The sequence below is a fragment of the Phaseolus vulgaris genome, chromosome 2, assembly GCF_000499845.2.
Source record: "Phaseolus vulgaris cultivar G19833 chromosome 2, P. vulgaris v2.0, whole genome shotgun sequence".
NCBI lineage: Eukaryota > Viridiplantae > Streptophyta > Magnoliopsida > Fabales > Fabaceae > Phaseolus > Phaseolus vulgaris.
Window position 1 is genome coordinate 30176461 of NC_023758.2, and position 27388 is coordinate 30203848.

The 27388-nt window shown below is 31.0% G+C and overlaps 2 protein-coding genes across 2 annotated transcripts; one reads left to right on the forward strand and one right to left on the reverse strand.

Moving 5' to 3' along the window:
• The first annotated feature begins 679 nt into the window (after nucleotides 1-679).
• Nucleotides 680-4806, forward strand: LOC137811339 (BTB/POZ domain-containing protein At1g67900-like). The gene is made up of 4 exons (XM_068613029.1): nucleotides 680-1773; nucleotides 1867-1936; nucleotides 2025-3296; nucleotides 3959-4806. Exons 1-4 carry the CDS (start codon nucleotides 1715-1717, stop codon nucleotides 4454-4456), a joined length of 1899 nt encoding a protein of 632 aa, XP_068469130.1. The 5' UTR covers nucleotides 680-1714; the 3' UTR covers nucleotides 4457-4806.
• A 6937-nt stretch (nucleotides 4807-11743) lies between these two features.
• Nucleotides 11744-12472, reverse strand: LOC137809348 (uncharacterized). Its single transcript, XM_068610473.1, has 3 exons — nucleotides 12393-12472; nucleotides 12090-12288; nucleotides 11744-11992 (listed from the first exon to the last, which is right to left on the reverse strand). Exons 1-3 carry the CDS (start codon nucleotides 12470-12472, stop codon nucleotides 11744-11746), a joined length of 528 nt encoding a protein of 175 aa, XP_068466574.1.
• Between the last annotated feature and the right edge of the window lie 14916 nt (nucleotides 12473-27388).

Sequence of the window (27388 nt, forward strand, 5' to 3'; positions counted from 1 at the left end):
TTTGCGCGGTGAGAATCCAAAGCTAAATAAGGTTTGAACAAAACACTCAACTGCCAAATTAACCGATTTAAATAATCTCCTTTAGAGCCTTAAATGTACACCAGAAAAACTTGACTTTACCTAATCAAACACCAACATGATCAGGAGCATACAACCTCGGGTTTCTTGGTTTCACTCCAATAATGGGCCAAGTTTCAATATTCTGGACCACTTGCAATCAATGGAAATTAATGCTCACCCCAAAGTAAAGAGAAAACTTCAAAGAGATCAAGAGTGGCATTTCGGTTATTTTTCTGGACCATAAGGCCAATCTTCATCTATGCAATATAATAACAATGTCATTATTATTAATACTATATAGTATAAAATAAACTGAAATTATTTTTATACACGGACGCTATCGGCTAATCATGTGTGATACTGATAATACACATGCCAACTTTTTTCAACATTTCCTGTAACTTTCATCTCATTCTTCTTTGCCTTTTTCATTATCTAAAATACTTTAAGCACCTTTTAATATGTTACCATTATGCGTAAAACATCTAAATATTCTCCTTTTGAAAAGATGGACATATCTAAGGGATGTGTACGATGTTGCGTATAAAATAAAATAGTGTTTGACTAAAATATTCAGGGCTTCTTCACATTTATAAACACAAGAAACTGAAGATAAATAGAAAATTTGCATTTTGCAATGGTAATGATGAGAATACGGAACAGAGGTGGGCGCAGGATAAGCACGTGGGAGTTGCCTTTAGGATTGCACGCTGCCAATGGCATGTCTCCATAGTTGCAGAAGAAAAAAAAAATAAGGCCTCCAACATCATATTCTTCTTAGAAATAACAAAGCAAGATTTTCTGCAAATAAAAATTCCCTGCTTTTCCTTATACGGTTCGAAGTTTTCGATGAATGATTGGCAGTTTCTGTATTGGGAGAGTATCCACATGCCCCTCTAACTAGCTCTCCTTTTCTGTGCTCTCAACCGTTCCTTATTTTATTTGTGAAAGTATGAATTTGATTTTGCATTGGTTGACACGTTTGACACTATAATAGTCTATTATGTTTCACTGTAAACTTGTTTGTTTTGCATAATGTATGGTTATGGTTATGAATATGGTAAGCTAGTGTGGTGTGTATTTATTTACTGCATAACTTTGTAATCTAACTGATACACTGTGTAGGAGTGTGACAAGTCTGAGGCTGAATTTGATGAGATTTCATTGCCCTCATACCCTTTTATTTAAAATGTCAAAATCATTCATGGGGATAACTATTTGACTGAAAGGACATAACTTAGGCGTGTTGGATCTTCAGTGTTTCTTTCGAGCCATATATGTCATCTATCCTATCCTACCTATTTAAACTACTATATATTATTTTGCTCTCACAATAAGACCCTTGCTTTTCCTTTCCCCTTGCAACCTTCTACACCTTCTCTCCTCCATGGAAATTCTATCTTTTTCATTATTTCTCTTTTTATATTTCTGAGAGTTCTGAACTATTCTTGAGGACTCTGACACCCTGTAAGGTCTTCGGGCTCAGTATTCAGTGTTCCACTTGGCCTTGCTTTGGTATTTGTTTAGAACTTGCTAGTATTTCACTATCTGTTAGTTGCACTTCTGCGCTGTTGGGGGGTGCTTCTGAGAGGTGAATTATGCAAGTAGCTACTTAGAAATAGCACATGATTTAGGTGGTAAGAAACTGAAAGCCATGAAATTCATGAAACTGGGATCTCGTCCTGATACATTCTACACTGCAGAAGCAGTAAGGTAAGACATTAATGAACTCATCTATTTTATTCTTTCTTCTTAGATGATTTTTTTTTTCTGGTCAGTAACATTATACTTTTCCTTCGTATACAGGTCTGTCTCGTCTGAAGTTTCCAGCGACCTCTTAATTCAAGTGAAGGGAAGTAAATATCTTCTTCACAAGGTATGTGAAATTGTGAATGGAAGAAATTGTTCCAAGTTGTTTTTTTTTGTTTGTTACTGATTCTGAAGTTCACGGTGATGTTGTTCAGTTTCCCTTGCTATCCAAATGTTTGAGACTACAAAGGTTATGTTCAGAATCTCCTGATTCTTCTTCTCAGCACCAAATAGTCCGACTCCCTGATTTCCCAGGTGGGGTGGAGGCATTTGAGTTGTGTGCTAAGTTCTGCTATGGAATCACCATTACTCTGAGCCCTTACAACATTGTGGCTGCACGATGTGGTGCTGAGTATCTTCAGATGACGGAGGAGGTTGAGAAGGGCAACCTAGTTCAGAAGCTTGAGGTTTTCTTCAACTCGTGCATTCTACGTGGGTGGAAAGATACTATTGTGAGTCTTCAGACCACAAAAGCGTTGCCTATGTGGTCAGAGGACTTGGGAATTACCGGCAGGTGCATTGAAGCTGTTGCAGCAAAAGTGTTGAGTCACCCCTCTAAGGTGAGTTTGTCACATAGCCATTCCAGAAGGGTGAAGGATGATGTGTCTTGCAATGGCACAGAAAGTTTGAGGCACAATAAGTCAGGAAACAAGGGATGGTGGGCTGAAGATTTGGCAGAACTGAGCATAGACCTGTATTGGAGAACCATGATAGCAATCAAATCTGGAGGCAAGATTCCCTCAAATCTCATTGGAGATGCATTGAAAATCTATGCATCTAGGTGGCTGCCAAATATTACCAACAATGGAGGACATCTCAAGAAGCAAGTAGCTTCTGACTCAGAATTGGACTCAGGTGGTGAAATAGCTTCAAAACATCGTCTGCTTTTGGAATCAGTGGTGAGCTTGCTTCCAGTTGGCAAAGGTGCTGTTTCTTGTGGCTTTCTTTTGAAGCTCTTGAAGGCATCTAACATTCTTAATGCTTCTTCATCTTCGAAGATGGAATTAGCAAGAAGGATAGGGCTTCAATTGGAGGAAGCCACAGTGAATGATCTTTTGATACCCTCACTGTCTTACACAAATGATACCGTGTATGATGTTGAGTTGGTGATGACCATATTGGAACAGTTTATGTCACAAGGGCAGAGTCCCCCAACTAGCCCTGCGAGATCTAGGATGGCCTTTGAAAGAAGGAGGTCTCGTTCAGCAGAGAATATAAACTTGGAATTTCAAGAGAGTAGAAGGTCCTCTTCAGCATCTCACAGTTCAAAATTGAAGGTGGCAAAGCTTGTGGATAGGTATCTTCAAGAAGTTGCCAGAGATGCGAATTTTCACTTGTCGAAATTCCTATCTCTTGCCGAGATCATACCAGATTTTGCAAGACATGATCATGATGATCTCTACAGAGCTATTGACATTTATCTGAAGGTAAAATATAAGAAAAAAAATTCCTACTGTGTTTTCCAATTTACTACACTATATATTTTTTATACCATGATAAAAATAAGTGGCTAAGAATTAGTACAAAACAGTGGCTGAGAAAATATTTCGTTTTCACATTTTAGGACGTGGGACAGAATTAGTGGATAACCAACTTTCTTGACCTCAAAATCTTGTCTTATTCAAAATTTATTGGCGGTTAGGTGTAGAGTGACCCACCTGAAATTTAGCCTGACTGTATTCACATTCTGACTGATATGTTTCAGTATGTGTTCAGGTGTTGTAATTTCATTTGCTGAAAACAAGATGAGAAACTTGCCTTCTGTGACAGAGTTATAACTTATATCATATCACTGCCCAGTACTAGGTCCAAATATATAGGGAGAACGGGAAAAGGAGATGCATGTTTTTTAGTCCTTCACATAATTGATTGTGTCTTCCCAGAGAGTTCTTGTATGCCTTCTTTCCAGTTAGCTAAATTCCACCTCAAAGAGCTAATTAATGATGTAACATGTTTGACTGTCAGTTCAGTCAATATAGTACTGCTAGAAATTAGGTCAGAAAAGAAAGATTTATAAGTAAAATTATTATGTGGGGATGTCTTGTATTACTGAACTTTTTGTGTTGTTTAACTGATGATAACAATACAGGCTCATCCAGAACTCAACAAGAGTGAAAGGAAAAGATTGTGTAGAATTCTTGACTGCAAAAAATTGTCTATGGAAGCCTGCATGCATGCAGCACAAAACGAGCTACTTCCCCTGCGGCTTGTTGTTCAAGTTCTCTTCTTTGAGCAAGCTCGAGCAGCACAAGCTGGTGGCAAAGTGACTGATTTGCCAACCAATATCAAGGCATTACTCACTGCACATGGTATTGACCCAGCAAAACCTACAGCACCATTAAGCACAACTACTAGTATACATGCTGAGGACAATTGGAGTGTTTCAAACTTCAAGTCACCAAAGTCAAGGTCCTCAACTCTGAGGATGAAGCTAGCTGAAGATGATGACTTCAATCAAAATGGTTTGACTCATGATGGAATTGGAAGGAATTCTAGATTTAAGGCTATATGTGCTATTCCAACCCAACCCAAAAAAATGCTTAGTAAGTTCTGGTCTACCAATAGAACTGCCACTGAAAAGAATTGAGTGAATTGTGTTTAACTTTCAAGTTGGTAATGGTAAAATTTAGAGGGTAACATATACTCCTTTTTTCTTTCTGCAAAGCGCCATGTAACTGCTAGGAAAAATCCAAGAATCTAAATGTGCATTGTTGATGTAACCTATAATAATAAGAAAAGATTTCCCCAGCACGAGGGAAAATCACTTTGGTAATTCTCATGTCAAAAGCTGGAGTAGGAATCTTAGGTGTCAGTGACAAATCGTGGGGCCAATGGGGCTGTTCTTGTCTACAAATCTGCAACATCTGTCTCGTCATTTGCTGTAGCTCCTTGGTCCTGACATTGTTGACAAATTTTTTCATATTTTCATGTGCCTAATTATATTTGTCTTATTTATTTGCATCCACACAGATAATCTCGGCTTTATTGAATAGATACCCAATTATGCACATAATAAATTAGGCTGAACGTGTATTTATTGTGCTTCTTTTTAGTTGGAAGAGATTTGTCATTGATCACCATGCTGTAAAATAAATATAGTTTTATTTTTGGAATATAAAACGCAAAAAATAGGTCAAATAAACCAGAAAGCATAAGATCTACCCGTGAAAAATATATGCTTCTATGCTTGCTTCAAAGAAGCATGAATAAAACGAACAGCTGAAAACTAATTGGAGTATTTCCTTTCAGATAATCACTTTGATAAACCTCTTATGTATCCGTATTAACTATCCTAAGCAAAAAACACCTATAAGGGTGTTCCATTTAAAGCAAAAATGATGTAAGTGTAACTGAATAAATTTGTCTAACCATTATTGTGGCCCAATAAGTCTTAATTCCTAGACTTTCCTTAATTTCTCAAAATTTCTCAGTTGACTTCTAAGTTGGTATGGATCCACTGATGAAGGTCATTTTCATTCTCTCTTGCAGTCAGGTTTTAAATTATTATCAACAATTTGGTTTTGTACAATCGTTAGAAATGAACCATGTCCCATGTACGATATACCCTTCTTTGTAGCCAAGTCTAATCTCACAAACTGAAACTGACCTCTTTAACCGTTTGGGTGATTATAACTAAGAAATATTAATGCTTTCATGCTTAAAATCCTAAAGCATACAAACAGAGAATCAAATAGTGGCGTATAGGCAATAACTCCCATTATCATCATTGCTGCAATCATGGTCATCATCCAATTTACCTAGGCCATGACCAACTGTTGCATGAGCATTTCTGCCATAACCAGTCAATGTACTACTGAAAATTTGCACTGTTCTTTTGGTCAGTTACCTTGGATTCCCTTATGTTTTTTCCTTCTTCAGTGGTTCTAATTACAATTCAATCATTAGTCAATAAAGTCTTCACATCAACCTCAACCACCACGATGCAATCTCCTATTTCTTAAAGATTCATTCTTCTGAGTTGTACACTGTTTCCCATTAGTTAATTACAAGACGAAGGTCGGAAGATAAAATTATTATGCAAGATTATTGATTTATGAAATGCATGTAACCAAATCATTGTATCTTTAGAATTTATAATAACGTGATGTGAAATTTTGTACCTTCCCAGTGGTTACAACTCAAATCATAATCAGGTAGTAAATTTCTTCATTAGGGCACAACTTGCTAGGATTCTTCTGAAACAACTCGAGTACGTGACATTGCCTTACAGAAAGAATCTGTCAAATTTCATTTTCAACAACTTTCAACCCTTACTAGTGAACAATGCATAGCCCTATGAATTTTGGAATAATCCCCACCTATTATCTAATCACGGATTCTCACATCCATTCCAAGTCCACTTGACAAATTGCTTTACACAAGATGCTACATAATACTAGTGTCGTTATCATCAATAACTCAATAAAGACAGCATAAACGAGAGCAATGCTCATAAAATATTCAAGTGTGTAACGTTAGTATACAGTACACAGAAATAACTACAATTGCATAATAATAAGATTGTTAGAAGTAGAAATTTGAGGGTTTTGATGCAGATTTTTGTATTGGGATAGTTAAATTAATTTACACACTGATAGAGAAGAGTGAGAAAAGTTGTCAACTAACGGTACCCAAACTCTTAAACTTCGACGATATATAACATAGAGTTTTTTCTAATAATAAACATTCAATTCATCAGAAATGCATCTAAATTATAAATCCTTGTTAGCATCACTACTTGTGCATCAACCAATCAGGGATTTTGGTGAAGCTACACCATGAAAAGCAATCTTCCACAATTTGCTAGCCAGACTGCAAGACTCTTACATCTACCTTTGCACCCTAGTTACAAAATAACTTGACTACACCACCTCATCTAGAGAGACCATGCTCTTCTGCTGGTATACTACACACACCTAACCTTTATTAATTTTGATATACCTCATACAAACAAAAGGTTCGAGACACCAATCAAAATAAGAAAAACACGGTTAAACATACTTTCGCTGTAACTCATGAACATTCCAGCCATCTGTGATTCGAGTGCGAAGGCAAAGATTTTAATTAGCCATACTTTGCAGTCTAGAAAGCCTCATTTGTGTCTTCACTCCAGTACCTGGTATGACATCATTTCCAAATGAAATCTGACCTTTCATATCCTTAGCTATCATCTTGTCACTTTCCATGCTCTTCTCCTTCAGTACCATCTGAAAAGTGAAAACTAGCTATAAATTGGGCGCCTCAATTGTTGGAAAGATCAACAAAAGCTGGTGGGTAGCTAGTCCATGTTTACAAGCAACAGAAAGGGCCCATGTTTCTGGAAGAAGAATTTTCTTAAAGACTAGTGGTACGAATGAGTTTCTCACAGAGTGTCAAACTAAAATCTCAAATCTTGTTAAGAAAGGTGTCCATATTAAGTGTCTAACCATGTCTTGCACAGAATTGTCTTAAAAAAAGTTTCACTTGGAAAAACAAATAAGGTACAAAAGTTTATAGGATACACACGCAGTATGTTGATAGGTATGCAACACAGTTTCCTTCTTGTTAGGTCACGGGTATGCAAATAAACTCCATCAACGCTCCCACCAACATGCTCTTCACTTTTACACTTTGTAATATATGCCTTCTTTCTTCAACCACTGGGGACATGAAATCATATCAACTTTCCCTGTTCAATTATCTTTCCCTTTTTTTTTTATCTGTGTAGGTTTCATTTAATCATGATGCAAAACCAGGTCTCGAAAAGAATAAAAAAAAAATCCATGCAAAGGGTCCCCAACATTGGGGTTGGTGCTTTCTTTCGTTTCTTGTGGGACTGCATTTGCAATTTATTGTATCATATCATATGCACTATATGCCATTGATAAGATGCCATCACAGCATCTCATTCTGTTTGCTATATGATAACAAATACTAACATCGAAAAATAGAGTATCATACAGAATCAATTTCTTGTTAGTTAAAAACAGCAACTACCTTAGCATGAAGTTAATAAAGACATTTATAGTGCAAGACGAAGAACAATTATTCAGTGGTGATTGGAAATTTTAGCTAATTTTAATTACAATATATGTTCATCCTTATGTGTCATTTCGATTGTATATCATTACTCTATCAAGCCCTTCAAGACTAGTAGCTAAATTTCATTCTGGGGTAAGTTTCTGCATAATAACTTGCCTTTAAGAAACTTAACTGAACCAGTACCGAGTGAGTTTTCAAAAGAGAACATAGTTTTAAAAAAAACATAAGATAAGCTTTTGTGTAAATCATGACTGAAACCTTTTCAATGAAAATATAAACACAGACGATAAAAGATGACGATTTTAAAAGTATAATACAAAACTATTGTACGAGAATCTCCTCATCACTCAACCATGTGAACCTTTGCGTTTTGAGTAATTATTCATATATTTCACAGTTAGCAAGCTTGGTTAATGTTAGTTGTGTAAAGCGGATAAGATAATGCAAGCTATGAGAACAATCATAAGAAGCTTCAACACACAAAGCTTTATATTATTTGTTAGCATTTTTCCATGTTAAAGGCTATGAAAGCTGCGTTAAATTTAAATCTAATAATTTGTTTGTAAAGAAATACTGTTCACAGAAAATTATATCCCACTTAAAGATATACTATTATATTGTTTTAAAAGTGTATATTTTCATATAGTTATGATAAATCAGTAACATGTTGGGTATCAGATACTAAGCAACTCCCAAACATAAACAAGTTGAACACTAGAATTGTGAATACAAAATTGCCACGTAAGAAAACACATATTGAGTAAGAAAAGATGGAGATAATTCCCCATAAATGTTATTGATACATACAAGAATAAACTCACTAATTACAGAAATTATAGTACACAAGTTCAAACTGGAAAGAGAAATTTATCAACAACGAATTACATATACATCCTAGTTAAATTTTTGTTTATATAAAACAGTTATAATACACTTACTCAGTTCAAGCGTGACAGATAAAGAATTTTTTTTCCACTCTTATGACAATCTTTCAATAATTGAAGTTTTTTACTCTAATTATACATATTTCTAGAAGTGAATTTGTTCTCTCCTCTCCTCTTCTTCTTATTCTTATGTCTAACCATTTACGTCGAGACTGTTAATTTGTGAGTATGACTATATATTTATGGATAATTTGATAATGATTCAGATAATCTAATAAAACAATAAACTCTTACTAAAATTGACTCTAAATGACCATGATACAATCTTAAAAAATTAAACTTTAAATTTAAGTTTGAACACACTTATATACTCTGAAATGATTTGATCTTTGACCAGAGATCTCTTACACAAATAAACAACTTGAGAATCCTTTCTAATAATCTTTTGTTGAAGTTTTATGTAATTTAATTAAATAGTTATTAAAATTAATGGAAATCAGATATTTTTTGCGCACTCGTGACTTTACTTACTTTCTTTTTGTTTTTATTTATTTATTTTTACTAACGGGAAAACATACATGTTACTCTGGATCCAACTCTTTTTTTTTCAAATATGTATATAATTGGATCCATTCAAGTAAGAAATGAGAAGGTCCGGTTTTTAATAGTGGGCCTTTGGTTACTTCTTCGACAATTACTTCCTACACCATATAACTGTACCCAATTTTACCAGGAAAGACGAAAATATCCTTAGAAAAATAGAGGTATATATTAAAATACTTTTCGAATCCCCTTTTTCCAGATTTATTTTCCGGAACAAATGTTTTGTATTACGGATTTTTTATCCAAAATGAGTTTTTGATTTTTGTTTCTAGATTTGTATTTTTGGAACATAATAATCTCTTCTGAATCTAGTTTCCTGGAATGTTATTTTCAATTCTGGATTTTTATTTTTGGAATAAAGGGTATTTTTGTAAATTAAAAAAATATGTTGGGTGCATGTTTAAAATTGGGTGTAGGAAGAATTTGCCTATGGTATATCTGCAGTGAAGAATGAAAAGAAAAAGAATGAGTGAGGGTAGAGTGGTTTTGCACTGAAGATTTTAAGATTGGGTAGAGGAGATTTGTAAGGCAATGCAGTGGCAGATGTGAGGATAAGTTTATTTGTGTTGCAATGCATTGTGTCACACTCGAACCTGCAAGGACCGTTTTACCCTTCACTCTCTTTCACCACTGATATTATTTACATAGAACATGTGATGTGATTACACAATTTCATCACATCATTGTATGCACAAGATAAGAAAATCTCTTATGGGACATGTTTTTTTTTTAATAATCATACTTCGAAAAACTCATTGATGATATTTAAATTATGTATCTGTTAAAATGATGTTAAAATTATGTGACGAAATTATGTGATTCAGTGAGATTGCGTGAGAAACAGCTGAAGGATTCCGACGGAATGTTTTTGCAGTTCACTTGTCCTTTTTTGGAGTGAATTGTGGTCCCAAACTTTCAGGGCTATATGAAATATCTGTTTTATTTTTAGATTTAGAAATTTTGTATTTGAATATTCAATATCTATAAGTTAAATCGTTATAAAGTTGTGGATATGTAAATATAAAATTAATATGTTAATTTTAGATTTCGTCATTAGAAACTTACTTGATGAATATAAATAATACCTTCTGAATGTCAATAATACCTTCTAAATGTCAAAATTTATAAATATTTAATATTTACAGCGAAAATCCAGAATTCATAATATTTTTAAATATAATTATCCAATTAAATAAAGTACGAAAATAATCTTATAGAAATTCAGAAGTCATAATTTACTTCTCAATATTCTCAATATGGCTATAGAGAAACTTTAATAAAGTAAAAAATTACCTTTCGGATATTGAAATCCATAATATATAATAATCACATACGAATTTCTGCATCTAAATGATATGGTTCAAAGAGAAATTGACAACTTTCTTTAAGATCCAAAACTAGGCCTGAGTAATCTTCAGATTGGATTCTGATCTAGCTTACCCAAAATTTCACATTTTAAAATTTTAAAATTTATATTTAACCATTTTAATTATCGGTTAAGTTTGAGTTTAAAAAAATCATTTTTACTTTTAATTTTGAATAAATAAATAAATATATTATATTTGCAGTATAATCAAATTTCTATGATTTTAATATTTTTTTACAATAAACTAATTTATATAATTTATTATTAAATTTTAACAAAAATAGAGTATATAAAAAGCAAAAATGAAATTAAAATTTAAGACTTAATTTCAAAAATTGAATTTAAACATTGTTATTATTATTAAAAAAAAAGGTAAAATCCTAAATCCTCAAAATTATATTTTACTAATCTAGTTTTCTTCCACAGTTATTATAATTATAATTATTATTTTTATGTCCAATAGGACCATAGTAAGCAAAAGAACACCTGATGAGTTTTTAAAATATAGATTCTATTTATAGATTAAAGATATTTTTAACATCACACAACACCATAAATCTACAGTACAAATTTGAGTTTTAGGAGTTGCCGATAATGAAAAATGTTGGATTTGGACTGCCTCCATCAACCAGGGAAGGAAGGATCTTTCTTTTTATTTCACAAATTGCATTTAGCATTTTTTTTTCCCTTTATACAGGTTGAATAGTTTTTTCCATTGTTAAATTTTCAGAAATTATTGATACTATTTTCAAAAGTCTTAATTTTATTTAAAATTAATAAATGTAGTCTCATTTATTAATTTGGAGTTAAATAAACTTTTACATAAAGTTTTTTTTGTCAAGAATAAAAAATAAATAAATGTGAACCATTTTAGGAGTGGTTTAACCCTTATACAAACATAAAATACCTAAGAAACTCTATATCAACACTCACACCGCTAGACGCCTAGAATTACAAAACAATCCTAACTCAACCCAAAAAATCTGAGCTAAAAGATAAATCAAGAAACCATCATCATACAGATCAAAAGTTCGAGACACCACTCGGAAAAGGAGAACAAACCAGAGAGAGGCTTGGACGTAATCCAAGACCAAGCCTTCACTTGAACCAAGGCAACCACTTCTAAACCATCGACAACTCCCCCATTAAAGATTACATTGTTTCTATGCTTCCACAACTCACTTACCACTGCAGTCTGAATCACTCCCCACATCTCATTTGCTGAAGTAGACACATTACACAATCTAAACTGAGAAAAATTTAGCAGTGGATCATTATGGGACACAAACTGCACTCCTTGCAAAACAACGACTCCACACTAGCCAAGCAAATCTGCACTAAAAAACCAAATGGTTATTTGATTCCACCTCCACCCTACAAAGACTACATAAAGGACTTTCAACCGCAATCCCACGCTTTTCCAAGTTAACCCTAGTAGCTAACTTATTTTCCAACACCCTCCAGGCAGTAACAAGTGCAGAAGGCAGGGCTTTACATCTCCAAAGTTGTTTAAACACGATGGCATTCTCCCCTTCCAGGCCCCTCCTAAGACGATTATAGGCAGAATTAACCGTATATGATAACCCCTCCCCATCCTTCCAAACCCAGCTATCCTTCTTTTCCAAGTCAAAACACACACCTTGTACTACCTGTGAGAACTGACACTCCAATTGCTTCTCCCATTCAAAAAGACTCCTTCTCGAGGAGAATGTCCAAGCCCATAACCCATTATTCCACGCCCCAATCTCGGCCACCTTAGATTCTTTTGACAAACTCAAGGAAAACAACCTCGGGAAAACTTCCTTCAAAGCTTCGTTGCCCACCCAATTGTCTTCCCAGAAAACAATTTCCTTCCTTGTACCACTCCTCCACTTGATAGCATCTTCAAAATTCTGACCTCAACCCTCCAAACTCCACACCTCCTTCAAATCTCTCCACCAAAAAGAGTCTTTACTACTTTTCCCTCCCTTTCTCAAAACTCTCCACCCCCGTACTTAGACTCAAGAATCTCCTTCCACAAACCGCCCTTATCAGATCCCAATCGCCAAATCCATTTACCAAGCAACGCCAAATTAAAAACCCTTAAGTCAATGATGCCAAGACCATCGGTCTCACGTGGTTCACACACCTTTTTCCAAGAAGCTCAGGCAACCTTTCTTCCATCATATCCCCACCCCCCATAAAAAATCCCTTTGTAATCTCACTATCTCATTTGCTACCGCAAAGGGTATTTTGAATAATGATATATAAAACAACGGAATAGAGGAAAGTACCGACTTAATCAGGCAAATTCTCCCTGCCATTGACAAGAACCTACCTTTCCACCTACTTAGTCTACTTCTCAGTCTATCAACCACCCAACCCAGAACGCTCGTCTCTTATGGCACCCCCTACCTGCATTCCCAAGTAAACAAAAGGAGTTGTCATCACTTCACAATTTAGAATAGCCTCAAAACAATGAATCATTATCTGATCGAACCCCACACCACCAATCTTGCTCTTCGAGAAGTTCACCTTAAGGCCAAAAGAAACTTCAAAACAATTTAAAGCCACTTTTATATTAAAGACACTTTTGATGTTTGCTTCCCAAAAAAATATGGTATCGTCGGCATATTGCAACATGTTTACCTTCAGTTTTTTTCCTCCAATTTCCAAGCTATCAATCATATTCTTCTCAACTGCCATCCTTGACACTCCCGCCAAACCTTTAGCTGCAATAAGGAACAAAAACGGAGCTAGCGAGTCACCCTGCCTGAGTCCCTTCTTTGGCAGAAATTCCTTAATCGGACTACCATTCACAAGAACTGACATTGAGGCTGATTCTAGACACCCCTTAATCTAATGAATCCATCTACTACAGTTTCCAACCCTTTTTAACATATAGTAAATGAACTCCCACCTCACAGAGTCATATGCCTTTTCAAAATCCACCTTAAAGAAAATGCCCCTATTCTTCTTTCTCTTCACCTCATCCAAAACTTCATTGGCTACTAACACGTTATCCAGCAAACCCCTTCCTTCAAGAAAAGTAGACTGCCAGACATCAATGACCTTACTAATCACCTTTTTCAACCGTATAGACAACGCTTTCGAAATGATTTTATACAGACATCCAACCAGCGAAATAGGTCTAAACTCACCAAGCTGTTGTGGATTTTCAACTTTAGGAATCAAACATAAGAAAGACGCATTTTGACCCCCTAGGCCATTTACCGTTAACCTCGAAATCTTTCACTGCTGCCATAAAGTCCATCTTAATGAAATCCCAACAAAACTTTATGAAACCCATATTAAAATCATCTGGCTCAAGACTTTTCGAACTATCACAACTCCACACTACTTCCCTAATTTCCTCTTCTGAAAAAACACCTACCAACTTCTGGTTATCTTCTCCAGAGATAGATTTAAATTTGATGTTGTCTAGCTTGAGCAAAAGCTCTTCATTTCTAACGAATCTGACTTCAAAGAATTCTCTGACCTTGTTTTTGACCTCATTCTTATTCTCACACCACTGACCATTCTCTAAGACTCCATGTAACTCGTTCTTAGCCCTCCTCCATTTAACTGACGTATGGAAAAACTTTGTATTGAGATCTCCTTGCTTCAACCACTTTTATCTTGCTTTTTTTTCCAAATCGCCTCTTGCTTGAAGAGATTTTTGTTAAGATCTGCTAAGAGAGACCTTTTTTCCTCCCTTTCGTACATATCGAGCTCATTTTCTTCATCTTTTATGTCCAACTCATTAATCCTCTTTTGCAACCCTTCACCTAGTTGATTCACATTCCCAAATATCTCTTTATTCCAAAATTTTAAATATGCTTTAAGTTTTTTCAGTTTTTCTTTGAAAATGTACATTCCACCACCTTGCACCTCATATCTGGGCCATCTTTCTCTTAGGAACACCTTAAACCTACTATCACTTTGCCAAACATCCAAACTCCTAAATGGTTTCGGGCCCCAGTCAACATACTCATCTTTAAGAATTATTGCGCAATGATCATAAACATATCTACTAAGAACGAAATGTTTACAATGCGGCCAAACATCACACATTCCTTTGACACTAGAAACCTGTCAAACCTGCTCTTCACTAACCTGTTTGGTTTATACCAAGTAAACTTTCTGTCACTCAACAGAATATCTACCAATTCAGCTTTCTCAATAAAGGCATTAAAGCCTTGTATTTCCCTATTATACTCGAATATTGACATCAAACTCTTCCTCTCCTCTTTTCTTCTGATAGAGTTAAAATCCCCCATAACACACCAAGCCTTAGATAATTGTGTCAACCTGTGAACACTAATCTCCTCCCAAACCAACATCTTCTCCCGCAACGAACCAGGGCAATATACATTCGCGATTATGACAAGAACCCCCAACCCGACCTTCCAAAGCCCCTCAATAATAGAAAAATTCCTACCATTAATAAACCTGGACATTTGAAAGCAATTTTTTCTCCATAGTGTAATAATCTCACCAGCACTATTGCTTACTCCGTTTTCAACCCAATCAACTTCATTAGATCCCCACATAAGAAAAACACTCTCCTTACTTAACTTAGAGCATTTTGTCTCTTGTATACACACTATATCTGTCTCCTTTTACATAAGCAATAATACAATAACTTTGAGGTGGATTTCACAATAAGGTTTCTCGTCGGGATTTTTTTTTCTAACTCAAAAAAATCATTGAATAAAATCGATGTGTTTAAATAGAAAAACTATAAAAGTTAGTCTTGATCATTATGAATAGAGACTAAAAAACTATAAGAAAGTTTAAATTTAAGGGGATTTGAGGTCACTTATGTTATGTTGTAAGAGTTGATTTGGAATCATGTTAAAGTTTGAATCTATGCTTGGCCAAGTTCTCAATTGAATGTTTTTTAAGCTATCCTTGTTGGGTTCCTTTGAAAACTCAAAAAGAGTGACCAATGTAAAGCTCTTCAAGAATCCAATATAAAAGAAGTAAAACACATTGATGTCAAATTTTATTTTTTAAGAGATCAATTGGAATAATTAACTTAAAGTTTTGACAAAGTGATGAGCCAACCTATTTACTAAACCTCTCAGGTTTCAGTTTTTGGAAAGTTGCTAGGAGTTTGCGCTCTTTAAAATATTAAACTATTGAAAAGGATATTCAATACGTAATGGTTTCTGTCCTTTAAAATAAACAAAGGAAAAAAGGATTTTTTTTCGCAATGATTCGCTTCTATTGTTGCTTTTATTTTATTGTTGTTAGTGAAGGTTTAATTGTGTGTGTTGAGATACTTTATCATCTCTTTTTGAACTTTGTTTTCGAATATTTGACCTAAAACGTTGACAATTGTTGTATATGCCACTTCCTACCAAATTTTTGTAAAGGAAAACAGACATTATTGTGTTTCCACAAATCCAAATAAATAATCAAATATCCAAATTTAAATATTGGGATTGGATTCCAAATCTATATTTTTATAAAATAAATTTGAATTAAGTTTTAAATTCAAATTCATATTTTTTAAAAAATAATATAATATGTAAAAAGTTTTAATATTATGTAAATATTAAGGAAATATAATAAAATTATAATTTAATAATACCAAAAATTAAAAATAACATAATATTATATAAATTCTTAACATTCAAAATACACCATCTATGATACTTCACTTAAATTTAAAAATATTATATCCATTTATTATTTTTATTCCACTTTTTATTATTATTTTTTTAATTAGATGGAGGGATAATGCATGCCAAAGCTTAATAATACTGGAGTAAATAAAATTCAAAAACGTGTATAGAAAGTGATCACTACAACAAAATAATTGATTCTATAATGACCAAATTAAAAATTATTTTGGATACTTAAAAAAAATTGTTTTTAAATTAGTTTCAATGATGGTTAAATAGTTTTATCTAATTAACTACCAAGGTTTTAACTACTAATTATTTAGTTTCTAAATTTATAAAAAAACATTGATAACTAATTAAATACTAATATAAAAACTATTTATAAAAAAAATTATTCTTCAAAATGGTTTTTAATTTGTTAAGTATAATAACTAATCAATGATTTTTTTAGTGGATATTTTGCCATAAATGATAGAGAGAGAAATGACGTTCATGGATTAGATTTTGGAAAATCCCAACTCAAATTCAATCTAATCCAAATTTTTAGTCTTAGATTCTAAATTCAAATTTATATTTTCTAAAAAATAATTTAGATTTTTATAAATTCAAATCTAAATATTTGGATTAGATCACATTTTATAAAAGAAAAATTTATTGGATTTTATATCCAAATGTATATTTTCTAAAAAAATTTAACATAATGTTAATATATAAAAAATTAAATATTTTATAAATATTAAGAAAATGTAATAAAATTATAATTTAATATTACTAAAAATTAAATATATTTTCAAATGCCTTATATTTTAAATTATATAATGTGTAATTAATATTTGTAATTAATTTTATAGTATAGTGTATATGAAAATATATTTTGAATTCAAAATTAATTTTTTGAGTTTCAGAATTTGCATACAATTTCTAATTAATTTTTCTATTTTCCATTAAATAAAAAATAATTTTCTCTTTTGAACTATGCATTCCAAAAATACATTTCCATTTCAAATTCTGAAATCCCAAAATTTAAATAACTGAATCCAAAAGTTTATTTTCTTTTTGCAGGTTGCATCTCAAATACGTATTGTTCTCGAAGAATTGTGTGATTGAAGTATGCCAATATTCATCGCTCCCTCTATCAAATTACGTGCCCCAATCTAACGCCATGAGCCATGAGATTGTGGAAAGAAAGTTTAGAAGTATAAAATAGAAAATTTAATTTTTTTAATTTCTAAATTCTGTATAATTGAAATATGACGAAAAAGTGTTTGAAGGAAAAGCACAAATGAAAAGAAGTGTTGTCATAGAGACTGCTTCCAAAAGTTTAGATTGAAAATTTATATTTTCTAATTTCTAAAATTTATATAAACATAATAGAATTTTGATTTGAAAATATTAGAAATTATGAATTAAAATTAAAATTAAATTTAAATCAAAGAAATTTTAATGCATTAGAAACAGTAAAAAATAAGCCGTTTGATTCAATCACATCTTTTGTCCACCCTAAGATATGCGTTCTACAAAATTATGTATATGTTTGAGAAGAATGAAAGAAAAAATGGCTATTAAAAAATTTGTTGATATTTTGGAATTATTAAAATAGTTAATTCTTATTTTTAAGTGATTAGAAATATTTAGTGTTCCTCGAATAATATTTGTAAATACAAATAAGAAAAATGACAACAACAAAAAAAGAACAGTGGATTTTCCTGTGAAAAAAGCAAAGGAGATGGTTTGACTATTGACCCGTGTCAAATTGAGTGCGAAATTGTTACTACCAAATAACGTAAAACAAACTGTCACTGCGCTTTGGTGGGGGTGGGTGAGTATCTTGAATATGAAAAGGTAAAGACCAAGAAAAAGCTTAAACTACAAAAAAAAAAAAAAAAATAGCTTGTTGAGGCCATGCAAACAAAAGGAATGAGAAATTGTTTATTAATAGAATGGAACTATCTAGTGTTCCTTCCAAATTATCACACTTGAAAACAGAAAAAGATACATATCATAAAGAGTATTCAGTAACTACCAAGTTTAAAAACATAAAATAATAAAAGAGAAATAACTTACAGAAATCAGAAATCATAGAACAACAACAATGGAACACTTATGCTTTGGGGGCTATGTAGTCTGACGTCTAATTCCTGCCCTAAAGCTGAGTTCCCAACCACTGTTTGATAACCGAAACCTAATCTGGAAAATTATGAAGCCACAGATAAAGCAAATAACTGCTAAAACGCCTCCTGTGTATTTTAATAGCTTCTTTTCTGAATGCACTTTGTTGTGTCCCTTCATCCAACTGCACATAATTCAAAACCAAACTAAAGATGACAAACGTTTTTATTATATATCACAATATCAATTCAATATATTAAATTAATATAACTTATTTTATATAATAAACACTTACTTTTTGTCATCTTCACACACACAATTATATAAAAACATATTTGAAGACTGTATCGGTGCCGCGTTATATATATTTACACGTCAAACAGGAAAAATTAAGAAGAGGACATAAGATACATTTTTTTTTTAATTCTGAAATATTAACACCTTGTACCCATTTTTTTTTTCGAATATATTAACATAAGACAATTTTTTTTTGGGATATGTTAAGATACATGCACTTCACATACTAATAACACCACTTCACAGCCCCAAGTCATTTGAAAGCGAAAATAATTACCTTTTCGATGTGTAACAGAAAGTTACAGAATAATTTGAAGATGATGAGCAAGGGAAGGAGTTTTGATTATCGAGAGTGTAGATGCTCGAGCATGGTTCAGTTCGGCAAGAGCTACTTTTGCACGCTACGGTCAGTCCGTTCCATATTACACTGAGCTTCATCGGACACGCGTTCGTCAAGCAACCCGTCGCCGAGCAATTTCGACCACTGGCACTCACCGTCACGGGAAAATTGAACCCACCCACAAGGATGATGTTGTATAAGTTGAGACCGCTGCCGTCGAACACTACCACAGTAACTGGGGCCGGGATTCCGCCTGCGCATTCTACCCTCGAGGTACCGGTGGTAGAGAACAGTGCGCTTCCGTTGGCGGGTAAAAAAGCAGCCCACACCGTGTATGAACACTCATTCCGGATGGTTAAAGTGGCTGAGTCTAGACCTGTGACAGGGAACCAATTTTAGACAAAAAGAAAAGGTAGGAATATAATATATATGAGACATATAAGTAATATATAAATCAGTATGTACCTAATGGCAATAGAAAGAGAAAAAAAACAATGCAACTTGATGAAACCATTGTTGATCTGAGTGGAAGGTGGAAAAAGAAATGAGGAGGAGGAAGGAAGTCTGGCAGCAAGGTAGAGTTTGAGAAAAAAGGAAGTTGATCGACGAGAGATGAGAGGGATGTTTTATAGGGAATAACAAGGATAAAAAATATAAAAACAACACCTTTACTTTTTACTTGGGTGATGGTTCTGATAAAAAAACAAAAGAAATTTAACTCCTTTGAATGCGCAGGTAATTGAATCTTGTCTCTCCCATCCCTTTCACCATGTTAACACTAGTTGTCAAAGGAGATTGACTTACTTTTTAGGGTCAAATGGATCTATTTTTCATTATATAATTTATCGAATAATCCATATTTTCTCTTTATTTTTTCTAACTTATATACCTAAATATAGACTAACTCTTTTCTGTGAAAAATATAGTACCTATAGAATATAAATATAAGACTTGCTAATATTTTTGCGAAGCAATTTTTATTGACATTGCTAACCTTACTATTACATGTTGTGCTCTCTTTTTTCAATTCAAAATCCTTCCATAATTATTATTATTTTTATCAAAAAATTTCAAATACAATCCAATAAATATTAATTATTTATAAAAAGTTATAATTTTATTAATTTTGAAAACAAATTAAATTTTTTACATTTTACGTGTATATTTCTATTAAGGAGATTTTTTCTTCTTTTATATTTTTATATTATAGATATTAATATTTATTGTAATTGTAGGGTGGAGAGATAGTTAAAATATAGAAACTCTATTCTTATATCTTAATTATTTATAAATTTATTTGATACATTATAAGAAATTAAAAATTAATTTAATTAGTTATTATAGTAACTAAATTGGAAATATTTTGAAGATTAAAAAATAATTGGTGTAAATTAGTTTCTATTATCTTTAAATAGTTTTTAAATTAATACGTAATTAGACACCAAATTTTTGCTAGTTTAGGGTTTAGGGTTTAGGGTTTACAGGTCATGTGATATTATTTATATGTAATATTTTGTAAAAAAAAAAAAAATTACCCTAGAAAAATTAATATTTAAAGTAATAATATAAAAATTGTAAGGGTTAGAAAAGTAAGTTAAACATTAAAATTAAAGTCTATGTAAAGTACTTGTTACTTATAAAATAAACATAAACTAAATATTACTTATCTTTTTCTAGCTATTAATATTTTAAAAAATAGCAGTACTCAACACCTCATTTTCTAACACGTCTCTCGACAAAAATAAAAAGAAATTTTTTATTGTGTAATGAAGAGAAACACAACAAGACAATAAATTATAAAAAATACGAAAACAGTTATACTTTGAAACTTCTTTCTTTGCCTTGTAGAAAAGATTTGGGAATAGTCAAGATTTGGAAAGAAAATTATGATACTACCTTTGAAACTAAAACCAACTGAAAAGATAATAAGAAAACGATTCTCACACGGGCACCCTCAGTCACATAGATCTCCACTTTGAGGTGACTAACTCACCACTTTTAACTTACTTGGGGATAAAAAAAAGTGACAAATAATTATTTTAGTCCAGTAACAATTTAGCCTCCCATGATTTTTATTTAAACAAAGAAGAGAGAGAAGTGTCTAGAAGAACGGTGCCTTGTATAGGTTTTAATTACAATAAAAAAAACAAGATTGGGAATTAGCCACAACGCACGTGGTGCCCCAAACTAAAGTGTGCTGCTGCTCCAACTCTTTTGATAGAAGTTCTTTAAACTTAAATAATATTATTCATATGAACGCTCTTATTTATATATCTTCTTACAATTTGCATTGGAGAAATTAATAATGCTTAATGTTCTTATAATTTATGTAAGACTTAATTTATATAAGGCTGAATATCTCTTTTAAGTTTTTTATCTCTTTATTCCTTTAATCACTTTTTTCGTATATGTTCGGATGAAGTATATGTAAAAACAGTTTAACGCGTGTTTATTAAGTTTATAAATTTAAAATTAAAATTGTTATTATCTTTTATCATAATCTTCTTTATTTTTATATATATATATATATATATATATATATATATATATATTTTATTGAACCTTGTATTGTGTAAGGATAAATGTTAATCTAATGATCCCTTAATTATATTTATATTCTTTAATTAGACTTAATATATTTAATCTGCAAATTAACACGGAGAGTTTGGTCAAAAGACCGTATTGCGGTATAAGGTGATTAAAGTATTCATATAAGATTAATTGTAGGAGTTAGAAAATTAAGTTAATCAAACACTGCATTAAAGCCATTTTCATAAAATTGGAAGAGTGAAAGTATTTTTATTTTAAAGTAATAATTTTTGTTTATTATTTCGGCATTGAAATTCATAATTATGTATATTCTTTTTTTTTTCGAAATTCTATAATAAATAGCTTGAAGCTATTGAATTTATCGTAAACCTTAAAAATGTTAAAAAAATTATATAGGTGGACACCTTTCCACTTTATTTTCTGGAATAGACCTATTCACTAAAGCGTAAGGGAATTCGGTTTTTCGAAAACCAAATTTTGCAACTGCATTTTACGTTTTCGGTTTAAAAAAGAATTCTAGGAGAATGAAGAACTGCACCAAAAAAAAAACGAAAATCCCAGATACTATTCCAGAAAAAAATTCTAAAAATATATATAAAAGGTTTGAAAAGTTATCAAACTGAAGACGATTTCTTCCAGCACCTTCGTATATTCTTCTGCAACCTCTATATAAAACTAAAAATATTTTTTTTATCTTTCTTCTATCATTCCATTGACTAGTTTTGGAATTATGTAATCTTGATACACTTTTAAAAATAAATTTTTGAATTATTATATAATTCATAAGTTGAAAAAAACTTTCACATTTGTAATCTATAAATTAATCATGCATTTAAAAATATGTAATTCAAAAACTAATTACGAATTTAAAAAAATATTTTTAGAATATAATCCAAAAATATTATAGAGGAATATTTTTTTTAAATACGAAAAGTTATTCAGGCTAAAGAATAACATATGCAAGTGAATGAATAAATAGTCCAAACTGAAAACACTGATTTGAGCCGAGTTTACCCATGAAATGGGTTATATCTGGGCTTTTATTAATTACACTTCTCCTATTGGCTATTTACACCACTTTCCTTTATTATTTTTTAAACTCTAAACCCTATTGTATTCCCCAATTCTGATTGTTTCTCTTGATGCTTACCAATTTTCTATATTCTCTCTATTGAAGATACACAATATTTACCTTAATTTTGTTCCAATGTGATTTTATTGAATTTATTTTTTTCTAAAAAATATTTTTGTTAAATTCTTCATTCAGTATGCATAGAAATAACTTGATTTTTTTTATTCATTTTAGAAAAAATAAATAAATTGAAAGCTACTTCTGACAGCGATTCTAGAAAAATACTTTTTGAAATGTTTAGAAAAGTGTTTTTGTGAAATTATTCCAAAAAGTTATTTTTCATATTATTTAGTTGGTAGTTTGTTTCTGCACCCCAATAATATTATACAAAGACCAAAATGTCCCTATTATTTTTAAAAATCTTGAAATGTACTTGTATTTATTTATTTATTGTATTTCGGATTATGAAATCTGGAAAAAAATTTGGATCGACGCTTCCAATAAAATTTTGGATCCACTGATCCATAATTCAAAATATGCATTTCAAATTTAGAAATTCATAATTCAAAAAAAACATTTCAAATCTACCAATATGTAACAAAAATATATGCATTCCAGATTCAGAAATTCATAATTCAAAAAAAGTATTCTAGATCCATCAATCCGTAATAGAAATTAGGCTTCTGAATTCAGTAATATAGAAATCAACCATTTATGCAAAATTTGTTTATAGAACACCCTCTCATCTAGAAAAAAAAATGATACAGTTGTAGATTAATGAATCCGTAACATACTCTCAGATTCTCGATTTTTGGTAACCACAAAAATACCATAACCATCAATCCTCATAAAAAAAAACTTTAATTCTTAGCTTTTGAAGCAGCCAAGCAAAGATGATAAAAGATGACGATTTTAAAGTATAATACAAAACTATTGTACAAGAATCTCCTCATCACTCAACCATGAACCTTTGCGTTTTGAGTAATTATTCATATATTTCACAGTTAGCAAGCTGGGTTAATGTTAGTTGTGTAAAGTGGATAAGATAATGCAAGCTATGAGAACAATCATAAGAAGCTTCAGCACACAAAGCTTTATATTATTTGTTAGCATTTTTCCATGTTAAAGGCTAGGAAAGCTGCGTTAAATTTAAATCTAATGTATTGTTTGTAAAGAAATACTGTTCACAGAAAATTATATCCCACTTAAAGATATACTATTATATTGTTTTAAAAGTGTATATTTTCATATAGTTATAATAAATCAGTAACATGTTGGGTATCAGATACTAAGCAACTTCCAAACATAAACAAGTTGAACACTAGAATTCTAGTGAATACAAAATTACCATGTAAGAAAACACATATAGAGTAAGAAAAGATGGAGATAATCCCCATAAATGTTATTGGTACATACAAGAATAAACTCACTAATTACAAAAATTAAAGTAAACAAGCTCAAATTGGAATGAGAAAATTATCAACAACGAATTACATATACACCCTAGTTAAATTTGTGTTTATATAGAATAGTTATAATACACTAACTCAGTTCAAACAGTGAAAAAATAATTTTTGTCCCCCACACTCTTCTGACAATATTTCTATGATTAAAGTTCTTTATTCTAATTATACATATTAAATTTATTGGATTTGTTATCTGCTTTCTTTTTTTTCTTATTCTTATTTATTGGATTTGTTATCTCCTCTGTTGAGACGATTAATTTGCGTGTAAAATTATATATTTATAAGTGATTGAATAATAGTTCAGATTTAATAAAATCAACAAACTTTTGTTAATATAAATTTTAAATGATTATGATTTAATTTTAAGAAATGAACTTATAATGATAAGATTTGAACTCATTATATATTAGATATTATGAAACAATTTGAGAATCCTTTCTAATAGTCTTGTGTCGAATTGAAGTTCTCTGTAATTTAATTACAGAGTTATTAAAATTAATGGAAATCAGATATCGTTTTGCGCACTAGTGACTTTACTTACTTTCCTTTCATTTTTATTTATTTATTTTTACTAAAGGGAAAATATGCATGTTACCCTGGATCCAACTCTTGTTTTGTCCAAATATGTATACAATTGGATCCATTCAAGTAAGAAATGAGAAGGTTCCCTTGAATAGGGCAAATTCTTCCTCCACCCAACATTTTTTAACATGCATCCAACACAATTTTAAATTTTTTTGAAAATGTCTTTTATTCTAAAAATGAAAATCTATAATTAAAAGTAATACATTCCAGAAAAATAAATCTGGAATAAAATATTGTGTTCCAGAAATAAAAACCCTGAAACAAAGTTAAATTCCATTCCAGATACAAAATCTATGATAAAAAAAAATTCATTATGGAAAAAAAATCCAGAAAGATATTATGGAAAAGGAGGTCAGGAATGTATTTTCATATTCTATTTATTTAAGGGTATTTTCGTCATTTCTACTGAAATTGTTGCATTGATATGGTGCAGAAAGCATTGCCTTTGAATAGTGAGCCTTTGGTTACTTCTTTTCAAACCCAACTAATACGCCCATAAGTTCAAATCCAATCCACCTTATTGTCGCAGTTCTCTTTGTATCAGAAGTTCAACCCCATATTATCATGCACCGTTCTCTAATTTTACATGATTTTCTTGTAATAACATTCTAATCAATTAAAAATAAATTTATGAATAAATGTTAAATTAAGTTTTAATCTACGTCCTGAAGAATTATATAACTTTAATTGGTAAATTACGTTGAAAAAGTGTTGTTTTTTTTACAGTAAAAAATTATTACTAAAGAAAATATTAAAATCCATTTCTGAAAATTTTGATTGAGTTCGTTCGTCTTTGATACAAAAACTCCTAATTTCATTCCTAAGAATCACATTAGTTCTTCTTCATTGTTCAATAACTAACTTGATGAAAATTTGCAACTTTTTAGATAAGAAAAAGTGATCTATGTAATTTAAGAGACTAACGTGAAAATGTGATAGTAATTGTTTAAGGCAAGAAAATAAAAATATTCTTTAAAAAAAACAAATTGTATAATATACTAAAGTTGAAAAAAAATAAACAAATGAATAAAAGTAATTTTTAATATATTAGCTACTTGTTGATTACTAATAGCTTGGTTGGTGGTTAATAATACAAGGCCCTTTGATTAATTACATTTAATAATTGGATGAGAGTTCTTGTAAAATTAATTTTATGTAACTTGAAAAGAAAGCAAAGGAAGTTTGATGAGAAGCTTATGGAGTGAAGAGTTTGTGAAAGTACGTTTCCAGCGGTATATCAAGCACAATTTAATGTCCATTAAAAATATTCTCTTATATTAGTAGCTTTTCTACTTCGATGGACCATCTTATTAGTGTAGCATTTTTAAGAACAATCTCTATCTATGATTCCTATACCCTCATTTTTCCCAATCTTATGAATCAAACATAGCCACAACTCAATGTCCTATATAACTTTTTATTTTACTTTTTATTTCATTTCATTATTTTTCATTTACTTTTCACTGCCATCCCATTCAAATCGTAGTAATACTTCGTTTTGATGTTGTTTCTTTGTTCTTTTAAGCAAAAAAATAATGTTATATTATCCTTTTTTTTAAATTAGTTTAATATTTACAAAGTAAGTGTATGCAAAACAGTATATTTAATATATTTAAAATAAATTAATATTTATTAACATCGTTTTCTATCTAAAATATTAAAGGGTATCTATCAAGCCTCTTTCTACAACTTACAGATAAGATAATGGAATAGAGGATGTATCTCTAACTTATTTTTACTTTATAAATAACTAAAGATTTTTTTTTAAATCTAGTAAACTAAATATGGCATCAATCTTTTGTAAAGTAAACATGCAATGGAAACTAGAGTGCATATTATTATTACTTGACAAAAGTGTAACACTATGTAAAATTATTGAATTATTGATAAGGATAAATTTATAACGTATAAATTAGTATATATTAGATATAATATATATAACATCAAAATGTCCTAGAACTATTTAGTAAATTTAAAGTTGGTTTGCTTGTATAACATCAAAATGTCTTAGAAGTATTTAGTAATTTAAAGTTGGTTTGCTTGTACACAACCATCACTTGCAAGAGAATATACTCTTGTATTAAGTACAATCATAATAATTTATACACAATAAACAAGATGATTAAAAAAAACTCAAAATAAAATAATAATGAATAAGAAATTTTATCACATATACAAATATTTTCATATTTTATTCGTTATACACATGTAAAGATAATGTATATGAATAAAAGAACTCATTTAATACATATCCATGAATGATTAAATTTCAAACATATTTTGAAAGACTTCTAAAATGTTATGATAAATAAGTTCTACTAAAGACTAACATTTAGATATTTTAAACCTACCAAACCTTAGTTGACATTTGTTCTTCATATTATACTATTTGTTAACAAGTCAAATGTACACATGTTACCAATATAAAGTAAGTCTCCCTTACCTTCTCATCATCAAAAAATTTATCTACATGAGTAAACAACAATAAAATCAGAATACCTCTTAACAGAACCACCAAAGACTTAATATCATTCCGAGTAAGTAATTAGATTATAACCAATCAAATCAAGATTATCCATTTAAGATCAAACATTATCTATATATGTATATAAGT

Excerpts from the sequence above, each read along its gene's own strand:
- LOC137811339 (XM_068613029.1), top strand. The coding sequence starts at position 1,715 with ATGAAATTCATGAAACTGGGATCTCGTCCTGATACATTCTACACTGCA. Across the intron at positions 1,774-1,866 it reads TACACTGCAGAAGCAGTAAG|GTCTGTCTCGTCTGAAGTTT; the intron begins GTAAGACATTAA and ends CTTCGTATACAG. Across the intron at positions 3,297-3,958 it reads CTATTGACATTTATCTGAAG|GCTCATCCAGAACTCAACAA; the intron begins GTAAAATATAAG and ends ATAACAATACAG.
- LOC137809348 (XM_068610473.1), bottom strand. The coding sequence starts at position 12,472 with ATGGGTTATGGGCTTGGACATTCTCCTCGAGAAGGAGTCTTTTTGAAT. Across the intron at positions 12,289-12,392 it reads TGGAGTGTCAGTTCTCACAG|GAGGGGCCTGGAAGGGGAGA; the intron begins GTAGTACAAGGT and ends TAATCGTCTTAG. Across the intron at positions 11,993-12,089 it reads TGGAATCAAATAACCATTTG|TTTAGATTGTGTAATGTGTC; the intron begins GTTTTTTAGTGC and ends AATTTTTCTCAG.